The following is a 20461-nucleotide window of genomic DNA, read 5'->3' on the forward strand; positions in this document are numbered from 1 at the left end:
CAATGAAAATATAAATTGGGAATCTTGCCAGCTTTTTTCTGTCTTTGTCCCACTGATGTCTGATTCCTGTATTTCTTGTCATAGCATCAAAGGGACGGGGAATAAGAAATCTTTGAAATGTGGTTACAGAAGGTTGTGCTAGAGATTCTGAGTTTTCACTGGCATTTTAATCCACACCATTTAATAGCACATTGGCTGCCATGGTGTTTTAGAGAAGGGATTGTACTTCTTCCAAGCTGTTGACAATTTTTTAGATCTTAACCACTAATAAAAAATAAAATGTTTTATGGTAATGGGAAATCAAGGGGTAGACTTGCAACCTACAGGGGAAATGGACACTAGGCACATAGAAACTGAAGGCCAGTCCCCTAGAGTCTATGACCTCTCATACCTGCTGAGTTTCGCTTGGTGTCCTCGGGAGACTGGATTTGATTTCTTCAGCTCTGCTTGTTTCTGTTAGGCTGGCCATACATTATACAATTTTCTTCTGTAACTTTCCTTTTTAGATTTACCAAAACCATATAATATAATATGAGGGCAAACTTAAGCACTTTCAATTTTGTATGCAGTCAGGCAGGCACTTGTACTACATAGTTGAAGGTAAATCCTAAAGCAAATTGAACGAGAAAATTGTATAATGAATAACCAGCTTAAATTTTGGAAGATTTTGCAACCGATCGACAACTGCTGGTAGATTCATGCTGAATTGGAAAAATGCTGTAAGTCTCTCCTGTCGGCCAACAATCACAGGTTTTTCCAATCCATTACTACTGGTGTCTCGCTCTGGAAAGGCCCTGAGTTCTTTGATTCTCCATTCAGTTTGGAAGTGCAGGTTTTCCAGTTCTCTAGTATACTGTGGTCTTTCAGTGATTGTCCTGTTGTCAGCGGTGACTATCTGTGTTGTGATTAGACTCCACAGTACAGGGATTCCTTATGGAGCTATCAGGACTAGAGCTGAGACTTTTTTTTTTTTCGTTTTTTTTTTATTTTTTTTCTGGGATGCATAGAAATTTCGGCCACCGAAACATATCATCCGAAAATGGCCCTTCGGGCAAAAAGCTGAAAGAGAATTTTTGCAGATGCTGGTGCTGAAAATGGGGCTGGGCTTGGCCCTGCCCCCGGTGCCGCCCATCACTGGGGTGTCATTCCATTTTTACTCTCTCCTCCTCCCTCCTCACCCATGCTGCAGTCAGCTCGTGGGGTTTCGCTGTAAAGTCCCCCTTTCCACAGCGGTGGCTGCATATGGCTCCTCAGCCGATGTATAAATCGGCTGTGCAGGAGCTTGAGCACGCCGTTTACTATGAAAGTGAAAGCAAAGGAGAGGCATCTAGCAGTGTGTGCTGTGCTCTCTGCCTCCCCCTAGAGTGCAGTACCCAGCATGGAGAGCTGCAGCTGCCAATTTTTAAAAAGACTGTATGTGTGTGTGTGTATGTTTATATGCGCTGGTGAGGCACAGGCAGGCTACATGACGGGCACAGTGAGGCTGCATTGATCTCCTGTAGCATGCCCGCAGTCTCTGACCAGCTCCTGTATAATATTTTTTTTAAAATAGTCAATTTCGGTATCGGTGCTGTTTCGGTTTTCGGTATCGGTTTCGACACCAAAAAACCCATTCAGTGCATCCCTACTTTTTTTTTTTTCCTCGCCCAATCTCTGAAGCCTCATTGTTGCAAGAATACATAGAAGACCTTTGCTAGGTTGAGGTTTCCCCTGTTTTAGTACTTGGGCTACATGTTGTTATTGCTGCTTTAAACAGGTACTGGCATTGTGAAGGATTTTTCAGCGAGTACAGAAATGTAATTATTTTCTTCTCCTGTGTCATTAGGTCATGAAGTTGCAGGGATGTTGACTTTGAAGCAGTTATATGAAATAGCACTGGTGAAATCTAAAGAGGAATCCTTTATTCTCCGGGATATGCCACTGGTGGAAGTGGTAAAGTGTATCCATGGCAGTGCCCGTTCACTGGGAATCAAAGTTGTCAGGGAGTAAGTATATTCTCTATGAACAAATAATGGAGAGGTAGACGGTGGCATTTTCTGTTCCCTGTGTGTGTGCGCTCTTTTTAATATATACATACGTTCTGTTCCCTGTAGTTGTGTGTGTGTGTGTGTGTGTGTGTGTGTGTGTGTGTGTGTGTGTGTGTGTGTATAGAGATATATAATTTTTTTTTTTTTTTTTTTTTTTATAATTTTCCCCATGCATTGTACATCTGCACAACTAGCAACATGAAAACGTAAGAGTATACAAGTACCAGATACTAATTAAAGATGTTAGTAGCCAGCTAGTTTACCCTGGTTTGCAAAACACAATAAAAAGTCACGTATGTCGGTGCACTGCATGGTATGTTTTATGAAAGAACACCGAATGTTGGTGCACTGCACATGCGGCGCAGGAAAACTGCACTGCATAAGTGTGAAAGGGGCCCTTTACCTAATAAGTATAATTTCACAATCCATCAAGGGTGATTTTATCTACTCAAGTTTGTTTTTCAAGATTTTTTTGAAGGCATACATCCTTCTAATACATGGGTGCTTTTAACACCTACTTGGCGTCATATTAATTTAAATCCTATCCCTCCCTTATCCTTCATTCAGTGTATGCCTCCTGACATTATGAGTTTGGTAGGGCCCTCTATGTCCTCCAAGATGTGAAGCCTAAGGCCTCTTTCACATGGACGATCCGTTCAGGCTAAAAAACTGACAGACAGACCTGAACGGATGCTCCATAGAGGTGTATGGAGCGTCAGATGTCAGCAGTGACATGTCCGCTGACATCCGACCCGCTCGGATGTGAAAAAGTGTGACGGAGGAAAAACCTACTTTTCCAATCCGTCATTGGATCGGGTGACGACGAACACTGCACTCTGACAGGTCCGTCCCTGCAGTGTGCAGACACAGACCTGTCATCTTCCTTCTCAGCGGGGATCGACGGAGCGATCCCCACTGAGCATGCGGATGTCCACGGGGCAGATCATCACGGATCTGCCCCGTGTGAAAGAGCCCTAAGAAATGCTCTTTCTTCCCCATAATCCCTGAAAGCAGGCTGCATCTTATTGTGTGATACTTCCAGGTTGTGACTTTTTGCATTTGGCACTTTAGCATAACTTACAAGCTGACAGACATCAGAAGCAATGTACTATATCATAAAGTGCAAAAGAAAAATGGGCAGATGATCAAAAAAAGCTGAATTCAGGTAGAATCATATTACAGGCATAAAGTCAATGTATATCTGTCAGGAGAAGCATACAAAGCCTGTTGTTGCTAAACACCTTCTGCAAATACTAGAGGGCAGTGTCTAGCTTCTGGTCATGGTCACAAAACCATATGCAACAAAAGTTGGAATTCAACAGATCTTTGCTTGTTCAGTGTCAGTGACTCGAAGTTGTGAAAGCAAAAATCTGACCATGACAGCCAAGCAAGTACCATTTTAAGGAGATGTTGGCAATTTTTAACCTATATTTTGGACACAAAAGATTTGCTTTAAAGGCCAAGTTCTTTCTCTTCTTTCTCTTCTTTCTCTTCTTTCTCTTCTTTCTCTTCTTTCTCTTCTTTCTCTTCTTTCTCTTCTTTCTCTTCTTTCTCTTCTTTCTCTTCTTTCTCTTCTTTCTCTTCTTTCTCTTCTTTCTCTTCTTTCTCTTCTTTCTCTTCTTTCTCTTCTTTCTCTTCTTTCTCTTCTTTCTCTTCTTTCTCTTCTCGCCTTTCAGGACAACCCCGGAGAGAGTGTAGCTCCACCTTGTCATTAGGAAACGCATGCCCACTTTAAAAACACCTCCTCTTCCTCCATGGCTTCAGTTATTGTGTTTCCTCCTTGGAGGAAGCATGTGCCTGAACCAGGGAGAGCTACACTCTCTGCAGGGGAGTAAGGCTTACCTTAGCTACAGGTTGTTTTTTTCTTTGACCCCCCCCCCAGCAGCATCTCCAGTGGGGGAGGACTCCTGGAGCTCCTGGTCCCGCCGTCTCACGGGAGTAAGGACCCTCGGAGTGCCGGCGTCGGGTGCCCGGTGTCCGCTGATTTAGCACAGGGAGGGCTCTGTCGCTGGCGGAGGTCACTGCAGGTCAGCGGCGTGGCTCCGTTTTCGGCGCCGGGTCCCGCGCGGACGGCGTCGTTTACGGTGACGCGCGGGCGCTCTGAGGGGGCGTGGTGTCGTGGTTTAAGCGCCTGGAACGCAGGGATCATGGGGCGGGTCAGGTGACCGTGTGCTTCCGGCCGGCCCTGATGACGCGACGGCCGGGAAAATTTAAAAAATGACGGAGCTGTTTGTGATAGCTGCCTTACTCAGCGATGGAGGAGTGTAAGCCAGCTATGGCGGAGACAGGCGCCCCTAGCACCGGTCCAGCCCAGGTACGTAAGGTGCACTGGCACCCTCTGTCTTTGTCTGTTCCCCCCTCTTGGGGGCCTGTCGCTGCAGGTCAGAGGTGACTTCGCTCTGACCTTTTGCAGCCTAGTTCTGGGGTCTCACTAGTGGTCTGTTTGGTGGGTCTCTGCACTGGCTTGGTGTTAAGCGACTGGTTGTTGAGAGCTTTTAGTGAGTTAAGCCTGCATGTCGTTTCAGGAAAAATCACTAGGAAAAGCTAGACCAGGTCAGAGAAAATGTCCTTCTTGCAAGACCCCCCTCAGAGATTCGTGGCAGAAGGCAATGTGCAGAAATTGTATCAGAGAATTGGTGGAAGAGGAAACATCCCAGCAATATAAGGATTTGTTTTCTTCGGTTAAAGAGCTGACAAACTCCTTGAGTTCAGTCAGGTCCATCCTGATACAAAACCCTCCCGCACTGACCGAGCCTCAGAACTTGCCGCCCAGCCCCAGGGCGTCGTCGTCCAGACAGGTGGATACCGAGGATTCTGGAGACGAAGGGGGTAGTACACTCATCTCCTTCAGGGATTCTGAGGAGGAGGAAGAGGAAGAAGATAGCAGGGGCTCTAAATGCAAGCTATCACTAGAGGAAGTAGATGACATTCTTAAAGCAATCTACACTACTCTAGAAATTCAAGAAGAAAAAGTACAACTGTCAATTCATGACAAAATGTACCAGGGGTTGGACGAAACAAAACGGAGAGTTTTTCCAGTCCACAGGGTTCTCTCAGATTCAGTGAGAAAAGAGTGGAAGGACCCAGAAAAAGCCCCTTTCTTCTCTAAAGCTCTCAAGAGAAGGTTTCCCTTCGAAGATAAAGACTCACAGGTTTGGAACAAAAAACCCAGAGTCGATGCAGCTTTCTCGCAGGTATCCAGACGAACGGATCTAGCCTTTGAGGATATGGGGATCCTTAAAGACCCAATGGACAAAAAAGCTGACTCCATCCTTAAAAAGGCTTGGGATGCTGCGTCAGTCAGTCTAAAACCAGCTATGGCAGCTACGGTAGTGGCCAGGAATCTGGAATGTTGGGTAGAGAGGCTGAGGAGCCATATTGAGGCGGGGACACCCCGCAAGGATCTCTTAGAGTCCTTTCCACTGATCCTGAATGCAGTCAAATATATGGCGGATGCATCAGCAGAATCGGTTAAACTGGCCGCCAGGTCTTCGGCTCTTGTAAATTCAGCCAGGAGAGCAGTTTGGCTGAAAACATGGTCTGGGGACACTGCTTCTAAGGTCAAGCTGTGTGGTCTGCCCTTCTCGGGTGACTTGCCCTTTGGACCCGATTTTGGAGTCTGTGCTGGATAGGACAGCCGATAAAAAGGCTTTTCCAGCTAAGAAAAAGCAGGTTGCCAAAAAAGAATTTTTCGTGCTTTTCAGCAGTCCCATAAAAAAGACCAGGATCGCAAGAGCAGATGGGGTTCACAGAAGGGCAAAGGCAAGGGTGGAGTCCTCTTTAGATCTCCCCCAGAGCAGTCCCCTAAGAGCAAGTGACAATATCTCCCCAGTGGGGGGGAGACTGTCAGCTTTTCGCGAACAATGGGACAGGCTGTCTCCAAATCTGTTCGTGAAGAGTATTGTCGATCAGGGGTACAGGTTGGAATTTTCAGAACCACCCCAGAGCAGGTTTTATGTGACAACATTGCCAAGGGATCAGGAGAAGGCCTCTGCAATGAAGCTTTTGTTACAGGAGCTGATACAGCAAGAGGTTCTGATTCAAGTCCCAGTAAACCAGCAGGGCAGGGGTTTTTATTCACATTTTTCTGGTGAAAAAACCCTCAGGGAAGTACCGTTTAATCCTGAATCTGAAAGTTCTGAACAGGTTCATTCGGTACAAACATTTCAGGATGGATACAATTTTTTCCATCACAAAGTTGTTGACCCCAGAATGCTTCATGGCATCCCTGGATCTAAGGGATGCCTACCTTCATATACCCATTCATCAGGCATTGCAGCAGTTCCTGCGCCTGGCATTGAAGGTGGGGAGTTCGGTATGGCACCTCCAATTCAGGGCTCTGCCATTCGGACTCTCGTCCTCTCCCAGGGTCTTTACGAAGATTATGGCAGAGGCTTTGGAGCCCCTGAAGTTGAAGGGGATTCCAGTCGTCCCTTATCTGGACGACCTTTCGTTTTTTGCGGACTCCAGGGAGCAGGTCCTAGTCAATCTCCAGAGGGCCCAGTCTCACCTCGAGGGCCTGGGGTGGCTTCTAAATCTAGAGAAGTCGAACCTGACCCCTTCACAGGAAATGAAATTTCTGGGGTATACGTTAAACTCGATTCTCCAGAAAGTTTTCCTGCCGCTGGAAAAACAGGAAAAGTTGCAGCTAGCTGTACAGCGGATACAGAGCAACCAGGCAGTCTCAGTCAGGACGGCTATGGCAGTTCTGGGCCTGCTTACAGCGGCAATCCCGGCTGTTCAGTGGGCCAGGTTCCATTCCAGACCCCTTCAGAGGGAGGTTCTGTCAAGCTGGTCCTATCAGGATCCTTTGGAAAAGCAGTTAAAAATTTCGTCAAGGACGAAAAGGGCTCTTTGGTGGTGGAGAGACCAGGCAAACCTCTCAAGGGGCCTGGTGTGGACCTTTCCTGTGGACAAGCGTCTTACCACAGACGCAAGTGCCTGGGGCTGGGGGGCCCACCTGGATGGTCAGACATCTCAGGGGGTCTGGTCCAAGCAGGAAGCTCAAAGATCATCCAACTAGAGGGAGTTGAAGGCGATCTTTCTGGGTTTGGTGGCCTTTCAGCAGAATTTGAGAGGTCACCATGTCCAGGTGTTGTCAGACAACACAACAGCGGTTACCTACATTATGAAGCAAGGGGGGAACCAGGAGCAGGAGCTTGATGGAGTTGGCCAATCTGTTGTTAGCCTGGGCAGAGCAGAACACAGCCTCACTATCGGCAGTGCATCTGAAGGGCTCTCAGAATTTGTTTGCGGACCTCCTAAGCAGGCGCAAATTGCTAGAGGCAGAATGGAGTCTGAATCAGGAAGTGTTCCTGATGATCTCCGAGGCTTGGGGGGTTCCACAGGTAGACCTTTTTGCCAGCCAGCAGAACTCAAAGGTGGACAGATTCTTTTCTCTTCACCGAGGAGATGCAGCAGTAGGGTTGGATGCATTTGCTCACCCCTGGCACTACCAGCTGTGCTACGCCTTTCCCCCCCTTTCCTCTAATTCCACTAGTGCTGAGGAAATTCAGGGAAGAAGGGACAGACTTAATACTAGTGACTCGTTTTTGGCCAAAAAGGCCTTGGTTCACGGGTCTTCGAAACCTAGCCTCGAAGCCCCCATGGAGGTTACCACTCAGAAAAGATTTGTTATCCCAGGGGACAGTAAATCATCCAGAGGTGGAACTTCTACAGCTAACCGTCTGGTTTCTGAGGAGGACCTATTAAAAGCCAAAGGTCTCTCAGATAAAGTAGTAAAGACCCTGCTGTCTAGCAGGAAGGCAGTTACACAGGCAATTTACATGAAAGTCTGGAAATTTAAGTTCAACTCCTGGTGTAGTTCTAGAGAGCTCAAGGTCAAGAGCACGGTGTCCGTCTTGGAGTTTCTCCATGAGGGAATGGAGAAGGGTCTCGCAGCCAGTACCCTAAAGACTCAGGTGGCTGCCTTATCAGTTTTCTTTGAAAAGACTTTATCTAAAGAAACTTTTTAATTTCTAGATTTTTTAGGGCTCTTGCTCGAGGTAGACCAGTAGCTCTTAAAGACTTTCCCAGTTGGGATTTGTCTACAGTTTTACAGGGTCTCTCGGGAGCACCGTTTGAACCCTTACAAGAAGCTTCTTTACAGAAGGTGGTTTTAAAAACAATCTTTTTGGTGGCCATCACCTCGGCCAGGAGAGTCAGCGAGCTCCAAGCTCTAGCTATTACAGAACCCTTCCTTAGAGTTTATCAGGACAGGGTGGTACTGAGGACGGATCCAGCATTCCTACCGAAAGTATCCTCAGCTTTTCATCGATCGCAGGAAATAGTGTTACCTACATTCTCTGCAACCCTAGCGACTGCAGGAGAGGAAGTTTTTCACACATTGGATGTGAGAAGGTGTCTATTACAGTTTCTGAAAATGACTAAAGATTTTAGAAAATCAAACGCCCCTTTTTGTGATATTTTCTGGATCACGCAAGGGGGAGAAAGCTTCTAAAAGTACGCTGGGTAGGTGGCTTAAGTTGGCTATAACAGAAGCCTATAATGCAAAAGGAGAAATACCTCCCTCAGGTATTGCTGCTCACTCTACTAGATCCACGGCAGTTTCCTGGGCTGAAAGGGCCGGTGCAACGCCTGAACAAATCTGCAAGGCTGCCACTTGGTCCAGTTATTCGACATTTCTCCGGCACTACCGGTTAGATCTACTGTCTGAGGCAGATCAGGCCTTTGGCAGAAAGGTACTGCAGGCAGTAGTCCCGCCCTAGGGTAAGTTTCTCGGTTATCCTCTCCGGGGTTGTCCTGAAAGGCGATTTGAGAAAGACTAAGTTAGACTTACCGGTGACGGTATTTCTAAGAGCCTTTCAGGACAACCGTTACTTCCCTCCCTAGGTTATGCTTAGTAAATGTATTAAGTTCTACCATGGTGTTGTGCTTTGTTTTCCAGTGTCGGAAGGCCACAATAACTGAAGCCATGGAGGAAGAGGAGGTGTTTTTAAAGTGGGCATGTGTTTCCTAATGACAAGGTGGAGCTACACTCTCTCCGGGGTTGTCCTGAAAGGCTCTTAGAAATACCGTCACCGGTTTCTCTTCTTTCTTTCTCTCTCTTCTTTCTTTCTCTCTCTCTCTTCTTTCTTTCTCTCTCTCTCTTCTTTCTTTCTCTCTCTCTTCTTTCTTTCTCTCTCTCTTCTTTCTTTCTCTCTCTCTTCTTTCTTTCTCTCTCTCTTCTTTCTTTCTCTCTCTCTTCTTTCTTTCTCTCTCTCTCTCTCTTCTTTCTTTCTCTGTCTTCTCTTCTCTTCTCTTCTCTTCCTTCTCTTCTCTTCCTTCTTTCCAGCTCCCCTATGCACCAATATAGCATTCATGTACCTTTTTTGCAAAAAATTATTAAAGCTTTCCATAAAATCTAAGGACACGTACCTTAATGTCCTCCATCCATGGTTCCAAATGTATTGCTTCTGTCTTATGTCCTTACAGACTGTAAATCATGACACGGGAAGGAGTTGGCCATCTGACCTCTTTAGCACACACCCTGCATCATCCACCCTCCCACTCCCAGCTGCATGTTTTTTAAATGAAATTCAATCAATCGGTCACCCTTCTCACTAAGTATACTATCAGTTTGCATAGTGTATGACCATCTTTATACAAGTACATAGAAGGAAGTGGACAAACTCTCGGCTGTCAAGCCCCATTCAAATCTCTGCTTAGCGGGAACTCTTTCTTGCATTTTTTTTTTATTATTATTTATTTTATTTTTTTTTTTTTTTAAAGCGAGGTGGGGCGGTGTTTTGGAAAATTTTCACTCATCACACACAGGGCTGCCCATCCACCTGAATGTGCTGCCCAACACATGGCAATCTCCCCAAAGAAGCTTCAGATATTATTTTTTTTATTTATTAATTTTTTTTTTGGTGCAGCGTGTTTTTGAAATGCACGGAAACTCAGATGTGAATGGAGCCTTCTTATTCTTGTTTTATCACACCAATTTCACTTTCAGGTCCCATTCACATCTAGCATAGTGGGGAGCATGCATTTTTGTGGATTGTTTTTCCTGTGACACGCATAGGGCAGCCTGCTGATTTAAATGGGCTGTGCTTATGTGGCTTATGGGACACGTTAGCGTTTTGTGGGTTGCGTGTTTTTTACTGTGCGTTTTGCCATTCGTCTTTTTTAACATGCCAAAATGTGTTTGCTTCTGTGATTGGTGAGTTGTTGCCAATTAATGCCACTGAAAGCGCAAGTCGTAATTTTAGGTGTATAAAGGTGACCATACTCTATACAGTCTGATTGTACAATCTCCTTTAGAACACACATTTTGCCAAGTGAAAAAACAAATGTCAAATGTTGCAAAATGCACAGTAAATAACGCAATCCACAAAACGCCAACATGTCCCATAAGCCACATGGGCTGCAACTACTCTGCTTGTAATGGAGGAGTCTGAAGGGTTTTGCTCCCCCAGTGGATTTGTATGATGGATCAGTCATAGCTGTGCCAGTGATGCCCAAATCAACATCAAAGGCATTCACATCACCTGAGACAGCTTGCCTTGCCTTGCCTTTGCTGCAGTCTGTGAGTGATGCCCCTGGCCGATTTCCCTTGTTCCATGGCTGCCCTTTCCTGGGTCACTTGAGCAGGTGCAGGCGGTCAACAGGATGTAGGGATGATGACTCGAGATTTATCCATTCTAACGGCTACTTCTCTCATGGTCCCCTCTACCACTGGAGCCAACATGCCATGATGTCTCCCAAGGTCCAATTTTTTATTTTTTATTTTTTTTTTAAATCCTGCTTTAGTCACTGGCTCACGGCATGACTGTGGAAAGCTAGGTACTACAGTTCCGAGACCTATCTTGGCTGTCTTTTGCACTGCAATTCGAGCTGAGGATCAATAACCCTCTATTTATTACTGTACTTGAAAGACCTATTTCTTTTACTGAAATGTTATTGAAAGTTTTCAATATGACAAGAGAGGTAAAACTGATACCAAAACAATGTGTAAATGTATAGTCTAGATATTTGTGTATAAAAAAAAAAAAAAAAAAATATAAAAAAAAAAACATTGCTCCCCAAATATAACATGAGAGCGGCAACACTCTCGTACCATAATAAAGCATGGAAAAGGCAAGATTTATAGACTGAAAGACCTATTTCATCTGGTGCGAATTGGTTGTTTTTCCTCACCTCAGGTTTTGCACAGCTCTGCTTTTAGATTTCCTCCAATGGAGAATGTACCGACAGATGGGCCTCTGTCCTTTTGCCCTATCTGTGCTCTTCCAATATGCCTTGGTCCATACCTTTTATCAAAATACACTAACAAATTGAAGCAAAACTCCAGCTAGCACTTTATAATCAGTTACAGCAAACAGGTTTTTTTTTCTTTTGAGATAAAGAAATTACATGAATAAAAGTTGACCATTGTAAACACCCCTGTCAGTAGTAAATGGGTTGTCTCAGCCCTGTAACTGCTACATCTGCAGGATAATTTGTTCTTTTGCCAGTATGGACCACATGGATTCTGATTGGTCAGCGCTGTCCATATGACGATGCTGACCAATTAGAATTCCTCTGGTCTGTACTGGCAGGGAGGAGATGAGGCATAAAGGATTTCAAATTCCGGTTGGAGTGGCTTGCACGAGTCTTGACCACTCAGGATCTCAAGAGGTAGGTACAACTGGGATTGAGTGTGCGTAGGGGGTCTGATGCTAGGTCACCTTTACAGATTTTCTGTAAAGGTAAACACTTATAAAGCTAAATTGCAGGTATTTTTTTTTTTTTTTCACGTATTTTCTATTGGTCCAGTGGTAAGTATAAATATTCCACACCTATCTGATGCCCATGGAAGCAGAGAACCACTATAGTAGCCCCTGCTACTACAGTGATTCTCAGTCTCCTGGGTTCTGTGATGAGTTCAAGCTGAACCAAAATAACTATGTAGGAACTATGTAGGAAAAAAAAAAATCTTGGCATTCAGCTTTAAATTTAATCTTATTTGTTAAAGAACAAAAAATGGTTGCTCTAAGTGTCAGAAAATATGATCATATAAATGACTAAATAGTGATCGCTGCACTCACTATATATCCACACACGTGTATAATAAACAAATATAAATAAAAACTTCAAGAACAGAACCTTGGTGGACCCTGACAGAAAGTTGGAGGAGATGAGGAAGTAGAAGTGTAGGTAATGCTAAAGATGTGGTTGGATAAGTTCGGTAGTAAGAGAATCCGCAAAGATTACAGTCAGTGACCAAAGGTGTGGAGTGGGTTGTCAAACTGTATCAAAGGTAGCACAAAGGTGTAGGAGTACAGAATAATGTCTCTATAAAATAACTTTCCATGGATGTTTGATTTACATTTATTTATTTGCACGTCTGTTTAAAGCGGAGTTATGGCGAAAAAATATAAAAATGTCAGCAGGTACAAATACTGCAGCTGCTGACTTTTAAAAACCGGGACACTTGCCTGTCACGGGAGCCCACGCGATGTCCTCACCCGAAGCCGACCTGTCCCTTGGCTCCGGGATGGAGGCACCGGCATCTTCAGTAAAGGAATCAAAGTGAAGCCTTGCGGCTTCGCAGCCTGGTTCCTACCGCACATGCGCGAGTCGTGCTGTGCATTCTGAGTGGTCCCTGCTGTCTTCTGGGACCAGCATGGGGGACTGAGGAGGGGCTGGACATGGCTTAGATCGCAACGCCGTGGGACAGGTGTCAAATGTGACACTGGAAGGGGGGCGGGGAGGAATCCGGACAGCGGAAGTTCTATTTCTCTTATATTCACCGACCGACACATCTCCTCTTAGCCATTGGGTTGTTTGCCCTATTACTAGGAGATACTAGGCATTAGATGTAACGCAACACTCAGAATTCTTAGTTCCGCCCAGGGGGTGGTCCCTAGGGCAACAACCCTCCAGTCTGCCAGACAGACCTCCGTTTTATTTTGCCTAGTGAAGAAGGACCTAGGAACCCTGCAGGCCCATCGGTCCGTGTTTTTTATTTTTATTTTATTTTTTTTTTTTTTAAATGCAGAAGCGTGATTTTTGCGCAAGATGAATGATCCTGTGATCTACTATCAACAGCCGGCTGGGTGACAGGCTGGATACCCTTATCCTTGTAACCTCCCCAGCCTGGCCATCAAGCGTGTGCAGACCAGAGCTCCGTGCTGGGTCGGCCACGACAAAACCTCAGCTCCAGAGGTGGTCGGTGAGCTTTTATGCTCCGGGGCACACATATGACTGGGCTACTGATGTCTGCCTCAGTGTGCCGAGGCCAGCAGCCACCCTGTACTGATCAGAGAGTGGGTCTGTAATGGAATGTCTCCCAGCTCTTGAGGACTGTTAAGTACAGCTCTCCCTGCCTCAGTGGGGCTGAGCAGCTGGGCATTCCCTGGGAGGTCGATTCGGGGTCCCTCACCTCCCTCTCTTCTCTCCATGTCCCTATCTTCCCTCCCTGTGGGGGATGCTGTGTGCGTGTGCCTATACAGGGGCTCTCACCTGGGTTGGGGGGCTGCACTGCCTAGCGGTGTCCTGGGTCCTCTTCTTCATGCCCCTGGAAAGTGTCTGTGAGGTTTTTGTGATGTCTTGTACGGCGCTGTGTTCATTGCCATTGTTTTCTTCCTGTACCTCATGGAGCTGCTGGCGGACATTTTAGGTGTGGGCAAGGGCAGCATGCTTTCCTGGGCTTCAGCAGCCATTTTCCTAGTGATCTATACAGAACACTGGCGGCCATTTTCTGGAAGCCTGAACACGATTTTTTTTTCAGTGTTTCTCTAGCAGCAGCATGTGTTCTCACAGCCATTTTCCCTGTGTTTTATGCCTTTGTACTGGGCAGCCATTTTATTGAAACCTGAGCACATTTAAGAGCGGTTTGGCGCTATTTTAAGCGGCTGCCACCGACACAGCTTTTGTTTCCTCTGCACCTGGGAGCCCACAGGGACTACAGGCACTGCTTGTGGGATATCGCAGAACGTCCTCTGGGGAGAACTGACGCAGACTCGGGTCCTGCTGAGGCTGGTGACCCCTGCTCTGTCTTGTCAGATGACGCTGACCAGGACCATTTTGGACAGTGAGGATGAGTCTGGGCGCGACAAATCAGTTGTTGGAGCACTTATCACAGCTGTGCTTGATACCCTGAAGATTCAGGAGCCAGCAGATCCCTCTGCTGATGTACCGGTCCCTTTTGGGTCCAGCACGTTCACCTAAGGTGTTCCCGTATCTGACTGACTTATTTTGACAAGTTCATTTACAAATGGGGTCGCCCGCAACGGACCTTTTCGGTCCTCAAATACATGGCGGTGCATTACCCTTTTGAGGAGAGCCTTCTCAAAAAATGGTTGGCTCCTCTGGTCGTGGACCCCCCCCCACCCCCCCCCCCCCAGTATCCAGGTTAAAGTAACCACAATCCCAGTTGAGAAGACTCCTGTATTCAAGGATCCCACGGACAGGAAGGCCGAGGCAGTGGCTCGTTCCTTGTTTATGGTTGTGGGGTCAGCCGTGCAACCAGTACTGGCATCTGCGCTTGTGTCGCAGACGCAGACTAAGTGGGCAAAACTTTTGCACCGCAAATTGGGAGAGCAACAGGCTTCTCCTGTCTGCGTGGAACTAGCAGACCAACTAGTGCAAGGCCTTAAGTACGTCTGTGACGCGGCCCTGGATACTCTTCCTCTGTTATCCAGGGCTTCAGTGTCAGCTGTGGTGCTGAGGCGCCTGATTTGGCTAAAATGCTGGTCTGCTGACCAGGCATCCAAAAAAGCCCTGACGGATCTTCCCTTCCTTGGCGACCGGCTCTTTGGAGCCTCCTTGGATGACCTTATTAAAAATGCCACCGGCGGTAAGAGTACCCTACTCCCACAGGCCAGGAAGGCTAAGGAGCCACGGCGTAGGCAAAGGCCCTCTTTTTCCGCTCACAAACGGCTTTTTCGTCCGCCTGGAGCTTCGACAAAACTTCCTCAGCCCGACAGGATGACCACAGATGGTCAAAAATGTCCCTGGAACCACAAGCCTGCGAATAAAAGTGCTACCGCATGAAGGTTTGCCTCCACCCATGTCTCGGGTGGGGGGTCGCCTTTGGGAGTTTGCAGCCCGGTGGTCCTCTCGGTTATCCGACCAATGGGTCTGCGATCTAATTTCCACAGGCTACAAGATATCTTCTCTTGACCGCCAAACAGATTCATCCCCTCCAGCATACCCATATCCCTAGCTCGCTGGGGGGCCCTCTTGGGGGCAGTAAGGGACCTGTTGAATTGCAGGGTGGATGTACTGGTTCTGGAAGCGGTTCCAGGGATTCTACTCAAATCTGTTTGTGGTTCCCAAGAAGGAAGGCGTACATCCAATCTTGGACCTAAAAGCCCTCAATCACTTTGTAAAAGTGCAGAGGTTCAGAATGGAATCGGTTTGCTCAGTAGTTGCTGCACTCCATCAAGGGGACTCCCTGGCGTCCTTAGACATCCAGGATGCGTACCTGCACATACCCATATGCCTTCGGCATCAAAACTTTCTGCGGTTTGCAGTCGGGGAAGCCCACTACCAGTTTGTGGCTCTTCCTTTTGGTCTGGCATCGGCCCCCTGAGTCTTTACCAAGGTATTGGCTCCAGTTTTGGCGTTGCTATGGCAACATGGGATCGCGATCGTGGGATACCTAGACCATCTCCTCCTGAAGGCATCTTCCACCTTGGAATTAGAGGAGGATGTGGCGATTACCATGCAGACCCTGTAAGAATTTGGGTGGCTGTTGAGCCTAAAGAAGTCGGTGATTTTACCGACCCAGCGTCTGGAGTACCTTGGCTTGCTGCTGGACTCCATGGAATTTTGACAAAATAGGACAAATCTCAGTTGTCCCCAGATCGACAGATCCAGGTGAGCCAGTCAGACTCGCTGATCTGGTGGCTGAGGTCCCCGGTGGTTCAGTCTGGAAAATCGTTTCCACCTCTGAAGTGGACAGTGATCACAATGGACGCCAGTCTATCCGGCTGGGGTGGAGGTTCAGTCGGCTCAGGGCCTCTGGTCAACGGAAGAATTCAAGTTGCTCATCAATCTGCTCGAATTGAAAGCTATCAGGCTGTGCCTCTCCACATGGTCTATGAGACTGCAAGGGTGTCCGATCATGGATTCAGTCAGACAAAGCCACTGCGGTGGCATACGTCAATCGTCAAGGGGGAACAAGAAGCTCAGCCACTGCGCAGGAGGTCGCTCACATACTTCGGTGGGCAGAGCGACACGTACCGGCCCTGTTGGCCATTTACATCCTGGGAGTGGAGAACTGGCAGGCGGACTATCTGAGTCGACAGATGCTGGACCCAGGAGAATGGGCATTGCATCCGGAGATATTCAGGTTACTGTGCCTGAAGTGGGGCACACCAGACGTGGATCTTCTGGCTTCCAGTCTCTCACAAGGTGCCAAGATTTGTCTCTAGGACAAGAGATCCATGGGCAGACGAGTCAGACGCGCTGGTGGCTCCATGGGATCAGTACCGGCTGATCTACGCCTTTCCTCCACTGAAACTGTTACCACGCCTGCTTCGCAGAGTGGAAGCTGAGGGGATCCCAATGATACTGGTTGCCCCAGATTGGCCTCAGTGTCCTTGGTATGCAGACCTGGTGCGTCTGGTGGCAGATGCTCCCTGGCAACTGCCATTGCAAGAGGACCTTCTGTCTCAAGGTCCAATTCTTCATCCTGTTTTACTATCGCTGGCTTTAACGTTATGTCTATTGAGAGCCAGGTGTTGAGGAACTGGGGTCTGTCGTACTCGTACAACTATGTTAAGAGCAGAACGTCCCAATGGCTAAGAGAGGAGCTGTGTCGGTCGGTGAATAGAAAATACATTTTTCGTATTATTTTTTTTTTTTTTTTGTACTCACCGTAAAAAAAAAAAATAAAAAAAAAAATCATTTTCTCTGTAATTCACTGACCGACACAGCACCCGCCCCTCCCATTTCTCTTTACGTTATACTGCTTGTTGATGTACTGAGGTCTGTCTGGCAGACTGGAGGGTTGTTGCCCAAGGGACCACCCCCTGGGCGGAACTAAGTTCTGAGTGTTGTGTTACAACTAATGCCTAGTATCTCCTAGTAATAGGGCAAACAACCCAATGGCTAAGAGAGGAGCTGTGCCGGTCGGTGAATTACAGAGAAAATTATTTCACGTTGAGTACAAAAATCCTGTTTTTTGGGGTGAAACTCCTCTTTAACCACTTGCTTACTGGGCACTTAAACCCCCCTCAGTCCCAGACCAATTTTCAGCTTTCAGCGCTGATGCACTTTGAGTGACAATTACGCGGTCATACAACACTGTACCCAAATGAAATTTTTATCATTTTTTTCCCACAAATAGAGCTTTCTTTTGGTGGTATTTAGTTACAGCTCGGAGTTTTATTTTTTGCTAAACAAACAAAAAAAGATGCAAAAAAAAAAAAATCATGTTTTAATAGTTTGTTATAAAATTTTGCAAACGGGTCATTTTTCTCCTTCATTGAAGTGCGCTGATTAGGCGGCACTGATAGGCTGCATTGGTGGGCACTGATGGGCTGCATTGGTGGGCACTGATGGGCTGCATTGGTGGGCACTAATAGGCACAGATAAGGCGGCACTGATGGGCAAAGATGGGCACAGATAAGATGGCACGGATAGATGGGACTGATGGGCACTGATAGGTGGCTCTGATAGGTGGCACTGCTGGGCGGCACTGCTGGGCACTGATGGGCGGCACTGTGGGCACTATGGGCACTGCTGGGTGGCACTGACAGGGGGCACTTACTTTATTTCAGGATGGCACTGCGGGTGGCAGGTGGGCACTGGCAGGGGGCAGGTGTCCGCTTGATCTGCTGGCCGTGATCGGGACTGATGTCCCGAACACGGCCGCCGGCGATCGGCTTTTTTTTTTTCTCCTCGCGCTGTCAGCGCGAGGAGGAGTACTAGCCGATTACCGGCTCAGTTTTATCACATGATCAGCTGTCATTGGCTGACAGCTGATCACGTGATAAGGGGTCGGGATCGACCCCTTACACGGATCGGTGATCAGGCGAGTCTCACGGACTCGCCGATCACAGAGCGCGCCGCGCGCGCCCCTCAGGGGGCGCGCAGGCCGCTCGTAACCGGGACGACGTCAATAGACGTAGTCCCGGCAATCTAGGTCCGCGCTAATGCCGTCATTCGGCAATAGCGCGGATCCCAAGTGGTTAAGCACTGTATTTTGTTTTACTGTATCATCTAATTACTTGCCATTTAAAAAAAAAAGATTGATACACTAGCACTTTATCTTGCTAGCGCAACACGTTTTTATTTGTTAATCTCATTTTGTTTAAAAGAAGAAGAAAAAACTTTCAGAGAAACATGAAGGCTGTTATTGCTTGCCTTTCCTTTAAAAAATTCTAGGTGCCTGCCACACTTAAAGTGGAAGTAAAGCCTTCTATCCTTTTCAGTCAGGGAAGCCGCCATCTTGGCCTCTAATAATTCTTCAACTGCCATAATGCTGCACATGTGATAAGTTATGACACCAGCCATTGGATGGTTTGAAAGTTTGGTTGAGAGCACAACCAATGTGAACGTTAGCATTTCCGGCATGCCGGGAATGTAAGTGTTTAAAAAAAAAAAAACTGGGTTTACTCCCGCTTTAAGCCTCGTACACACGATCAGATTGTTGGCCAACCGAGCGTCTGATTTTTGTCCAAAGGGTGTGTGCCAGGAACTTGTCTTGCCTACTAATGGTACACAATTGTCGGCCAACAAACACAAAGGTAGTGACGTACTACAAGGAATTTCAGCTCTTGAGCGCCACCCTTTGGGCCCCTTCTGCTAATTTTGTGTTTGAGCATTGATTCCGAGCATGCGTGTTTCTACTTTCATCTTTTATGTGTCAGACTCGTACTGAAGATACGAAAATCGGACAATAGACCATTGCCTGCTGAAATTTTACTAGCCTGTCATCTAACATTTGTTGGCCGAAAGTTTGACAATTGTCAGAAGGAGCGTACTAACGGTCAGATTTTAGGACAACAGTCTGTCAACAGACAATCCCCTGCCAACAATCTGATCATGTGTACGAGGCTTTAGACTTGCTTCAATACTTTTAATCTGAAACAAGTATGCAAAATATTATTCAGACCTTTACATCAGCCTTTCATTTGGTGTTTTCCTCCACAGCCAGTGCCCAGAAGAGTATGGAAAGTTTCTAGAGGAGCGTCGAGCTGTCCTTCAAGCTGCTGCAGAAGCTCGACTAGCAGAAGCTGTGGCAACAAAGAAGAAGTGATGTGACCAGAGAAGTTGAACTCAAGTACTGTGTTATGTCACAGAATGCCATATTCCCTGGTGCTGTGAATAATGTTGTACAAATTGCAGCCTAGGGACTGTACAGCATTATATTGTAAAGAAGATTGCATGGAACCAGTATCAATACTTAATTTCTAGTGTAATAAAGAGAGGTATTATATGCTGTGAACATTTGCTATGTTCTAAAAATTGTTACTTGTGCCATTTTTAATAAAGGTAAACTGAAACCAATAGTATAGTAACTGCAAGAGGCTGGTTGGTGTTCACAAGATCATGTACCGTATATACTCGAGTATAAGCCGAGATTTTCAGCCTCTTTTTTGAGGCTGAAAGTGCCCCCCTCGGCTTATACCCGAGTCATCGCTGTCTGCCCGCTCGATCAGCGTGTCGAGCAGACAGACAGCGGCCATTCTATGATTCAAAAGCTGCGCCTCCGGCTCCGCCTTCGCCTGTGATAGGCGGAACACTGAATTTCCCAGCAGCCTGTGTTCCGCCTATCACGGACGTCGTATCATCCTCGTACTACGGACGAGGATGATACGACGTCCGTGATAGGCGGAACACAGGCTGCTGGGAAATTCAGTGTTCCGCCTATCACAGGCGAAGGAGGAGGCGCGGCTTTTGAATTTTACAATGGCTGCCGACGAAGAGGGCACGGGACGGAGGCAAGGCACGGGACGGGACGGGACGAAGGCAAGGCACGACTCGGGACAAAGGCTCGGGACACAGGTAGGCTGGACACACACACACACACACACACACACACACACACACACACACACACACACACACACACACACACACACACACACACACACACACACACACACACACACAGACACACACACACAGGGATGGATGGATGGAGACACACACAGGGATGGATGGATGGATGGAGACACACACACACAGGGATGGATGGACGGACACACAGGGATGGACGGACACACAGGGATGGACGGACACACACACAGGGATGGACAGGCATGTCTCACCCTCGGCTTATACACGAGTCAATAAGTTTGCCAGTTTTTTTGGGGGTAAATTGGGGGCCTCGGCTTATATTCGGGTCGGCCTATACTCGAGTATATACGGTAAGCCTGTTTAGCTAAAACCTGTCATATATATATATATAAAAAATTTTTTTTTACCACTTCAATACAGGGCACTTATACACCTTCCTGCCCAGACAAATGTTCAGCTTTCAAAGCTATCAC

General features: G+C 47.0%; 1 protein-coding gene across 1 annotated transcript in view; it reads left to right on the forward strand.

Moving 5' to 3' along the window:
- The window catches only part of MRPL11 (mitochondrial ribosomal protein L11), a 39912-nt gene extending 20437 nt beyond the window's left edge, over nucleotides 1-19475 (forward strand). The window contains exons 5-6 of the mRNA XM_077456177.1: nucleotides 1826-1985; nucleotides 19119-19475. Coding sequence (XP_077312303.1) covers nucleotides 1826-1985; nucleotides 19119-19224 — 266 coding nt within the window. The 3' untranslated portion in view covers nucleotides 19225-19475. The remainder of the gene's footprint in view (nucleotides 1-1825; nucleotides 1986-19118) is intronic.
- The last annotated feature ends 986 nt before the right edge of the window (nucleotides 19476-20461 follow it).

The sequence above is a fragment of the Lithobates pipiens genome, unplaced genomic scaffold, assembly GCF_037356315.1.
Source record: "Lithobates pipiens isolate NorthernLeopardFrog02 unplaced genomic scaffold, aLitPip1_a1.2 Scaffold_10, whole genome shotgun sequence".
NCBI classification, from domain to species: Eukaryota; Metazoa; Chordata; class Amphibia; order Anura; family Ranidae; genus Lithobates; species Lithobates pipiens.